This window comes from Cyprinodon variegatus, unplaced genomic scaffold (genome assembly GCF_000732505.1).
Source record: "Cyprinodon variegatus isolate N-32 unplaced genomic scaffold, C_variegatus-1.0 Scaffold33, whole genome shotgun sequence".
NCBI classification, from domain to species: Eukaryota; Metazoa; Chordata; class Actinopteri; order Cyprinodontiformes; family Cyprinodontidae; genus Cyprinodon; species Cyprinodon variegatus.
In genome coordinates, this window is record NW_015150486.1 from 2,032,295 (window position 1) to 2,035,523 (window position 3,229).

The 3,229-nt window shown below is 36.2% G+C and overlaps 1 protein-coding gene across 1 annotated transcript in view; it reads right to left on the reverse strand.

Annotated features, from left to right (window-relative positions):
- The window catches only part of igsf11 (immunoglobulin superfamily member 11), a 37,203-nt gene extending 36,515 nt beyond the window's left edge, over positions 1 to 688 (reverse strand). Inside the window, exon 1 of the mRNA XM_015401940.1 lies at positions 676 to 688. Coding sequence (XP_015257426.1) covers positions 676 to 688 — 13 coding nt within the window. The remainder of the gene's footprint in view (positions 1 to 675) is intronic.
- Positions 689 to 3,229: the final 2,541 nt, after the last annotated feature.

A 3,229-nucleotide genomic window follows, 5' to 3' on the forward strand; every position in this document is an offset into this window, starting at 1 on the left:
TAACATCGGAGCTGGCTCAGAGCTCGTCTACCTGGCTGTGTGTTTCCTGGACTGGGCTTCCTTTTTACGTTTTTTTATCTCTGCTTCTGCCTCGGCAGATGGCCGCTCACACTGAGCCTGGTTCTGTTGGAGGTTTCTTCCTGTTAAAAGGGAGTTTTTCCTCTCCACTGTCGCTACAAGCATGCTTAGTGAGAGGGATGGCATTCGAGTCAATGAGTCGATGCAATCAACTGGTTTTCCTCAGATAGAAAACTTTAAATCAATTTGACTGGATGATCTGGTGAACTGTAAAGTGCCTTCAGATGAGATACTGTTCCACTAAGCAGCCTACATCTACACTTCATTCATTGTCCAAATCTGTTTTTTTACCTGGGGGGGGCAAAGCCTGTTCCCTCCACCCACTGAGTGTCAAAGAACAACCAGACAGCTGATGAGCTGCTGTACATGTTACATATTTTAAACGTAAACACTACTTTTCACCCTCTCAGCACATGATGTCTTGGTCTCCATTTAATGTATACCACAAAACAAACAGGATGTGCGAAGAACAAAGTGTCTCTTTTGTAACGCTCTGAGCAGAACAAACAGACATCTACACCGCGCGCTAGAGGATCACATGAAATATGAATCAGTTGGATGAGGAGAGACGACACTTCATCTCATGACTTACTGTACTTGTGTTATTCATCCTTTTCAAAGAATTGCATCTTTGTTACCTCTAATATCACTATGTCTTCAATAAACTTAACAAACTGAGAATAATCTATTGTTTTTATATCTAATTTGGCATTTCATGTTAGCATACAGCTCATAAATCACTATCAAAACATATTTTTTTATGCACCAAAGTGGTCCATCTTCTCTTACTATGATGCTCTGGAAAAGCTCCACATCTGTGCTCGGCTGTCAGTCGTTACGGAGCCAAGAAGACAAATTTATACATATTGCATCTATTCTTAGACAGGCTAAAGACATTATAAACAAAATTGAGTTAGATCAGCCCCGCGAGCATGCATCCATGTCCAAAAAACCCAGATGGGAAGTAATCTTATCTCAACATGGTGAGGGGAATGATGCACTGATATGATTACAAATAATTGATCATGTCCTGTGAATGGTCCCTGTTATTGATATTGTTAGATGATGACCCCACCGCAAGTCAGTCACAGAAACTGTTGGGTTGTGGTTGAGATTTTTGCATTAAATGTGAATCTTAATATGCAGAAATGCTCAGCCTGTATGGGGTAACTCTTGTTCCATTTCTTTTTGTAAGCAAAGGGATATATTGGAAATTGAAATAAAAAAAATGCAATCCAGAAATGTAACTTTGAAAAACTTCTTAATCAAAAAGATTTGTCCATAACCTTACTGTTTCCTGACTTTTTTTTTTTTTCAAAAATTTCTGTCGTTTTTTTTTTTTATCTTCTATTTTTTTTTTTTTTTTTTTTTTTGCAGATTTTATTTTTTTTGATTGATTGACATTTTATTCTTTCCTACTTNCTTTGAAAAACTTCTTAATCAAAAAGATTTGTCCATAACCTTACTGTTTCCTGACTTTTTTTTTTTTTCAAAAATTTCTGTCGTTTTTTTTTTTTTTTTTTTTTTTTTTTTTTTTTTTTTTTTTTTGCAGATTTTATATTTTTTGATTGATTGACATTTTATTCTTTCCTACTTGTATTTTGAGTAGCATCCCGCTGCAGCCTGCGGGAAGGCGGGAAGGCTTGACATCAAGCCCCGCCCACATCAAGGACGGCCATATTGGAAATGCTGACGTAACAGGGGAGGGAAGCACATAGACATATAAAAAGATATATATAAAGATATATGTAAAGATATGTTTTCATCTTAATTGTGAGAAGTTATCCCTCGACCCCTGACGTCAATAGTAAGTCAATTTAAACAAAAATACGCGGCACAGTGCTGAGGCATCATTAGTGTTTTCAGCTTGAATCAGCAGGTTTGAGTAGCAGGTCGACCGCCCCAATATGGCGGCCGTGATTCCTGCGCCGCGACAGCCAATCTACTCTTATTATGTCTATGGGGAAGCACGTGGCGCCGAAGATTATTTCTTTTCAAATAAACTTTCTAAAACCTTCTTTCTCTGTTTGAGTCTTTCCAGGTTGAAGTTACATTTAAAGTTTTAAATTAATCCCTTTTGGTTTTGCAAAAATTGGATATTTAAGGTCTTTGGAGCACAGTTTTTTAATCGATTGCAATTGGTACTACCAATTTAATTTACGTTTTATGACATTTGTTTGTGATAGGGTTTGAGGATAGATAAATACAGCTTCATAATAATTCCTTATTGTTGTTTATTTTAGACTGTTTGTTACTAATGTTATTTTAACATCTGAAAATAAGATTTAATAAAGATTTAAAAATAAAAAGGACATACCACGTGACAGACATACCATGTGACATAACACATTTTTTTTGCCATTTCTCTCGCCAGCGCCTACAGTATAGGCAAGAGCGGTCAGCATTTCCAATATGGCTGCCCTTGATGTGGAAGGCTGCAGCGGGATGTACTTGTGTATTTTACAGATCATGTTTTCCTCACATCTGGGAATGGGCTTTCCTGTGGAGTTAGGGGCGAAGATGCATTTCTATGGGCTTGCATGGATGTCAGCAACTATGGAAGAAAAACAGCCTCGTTGGAATCTGACTTTTTTGTTCTACACTGAATTTTAAACACTGAATTTTTTTAACACAGAATTTTAAACAGCATTTTTTTACACATTGAATTCCTTACACTGAATTTTTAACTTGACAAAATTTAGCCTGCATAAAATTCCCCTGCAAAATGTGTTGACCTTTTGGTGAACTCAAGCCAAAGCAATCTACACTCGACGCAGTCAAGCAGCTTCTAGCCAATGCAATTAGCTAATTTGGTCATGTGACACAACAGTTGGGCATAGCTATGTCAGATTCCAATGACAATGTTTTTCTTCCATAAACAACAGCATTTGTTGAGAATGTGATTGTAATACATAATTTGAGAAAAATGCAACTCTTTCAACTAAATCTGAAAAATAGAAATTAAAAAAATTTAAATTCTGTAAAAAAAATTAATTGAAAAATGACATTTAGAAGACAAAATACAGGGTTCCTACAGCATAAGGCAAGTTAAATTCAAGACTTTTTAAGACTTTTAATGCCACTTGAAATAAAAATTTAAGACCAAATTCACACCTGATTGCGACAACCTAACCCGAAGGTTTATTTTAAC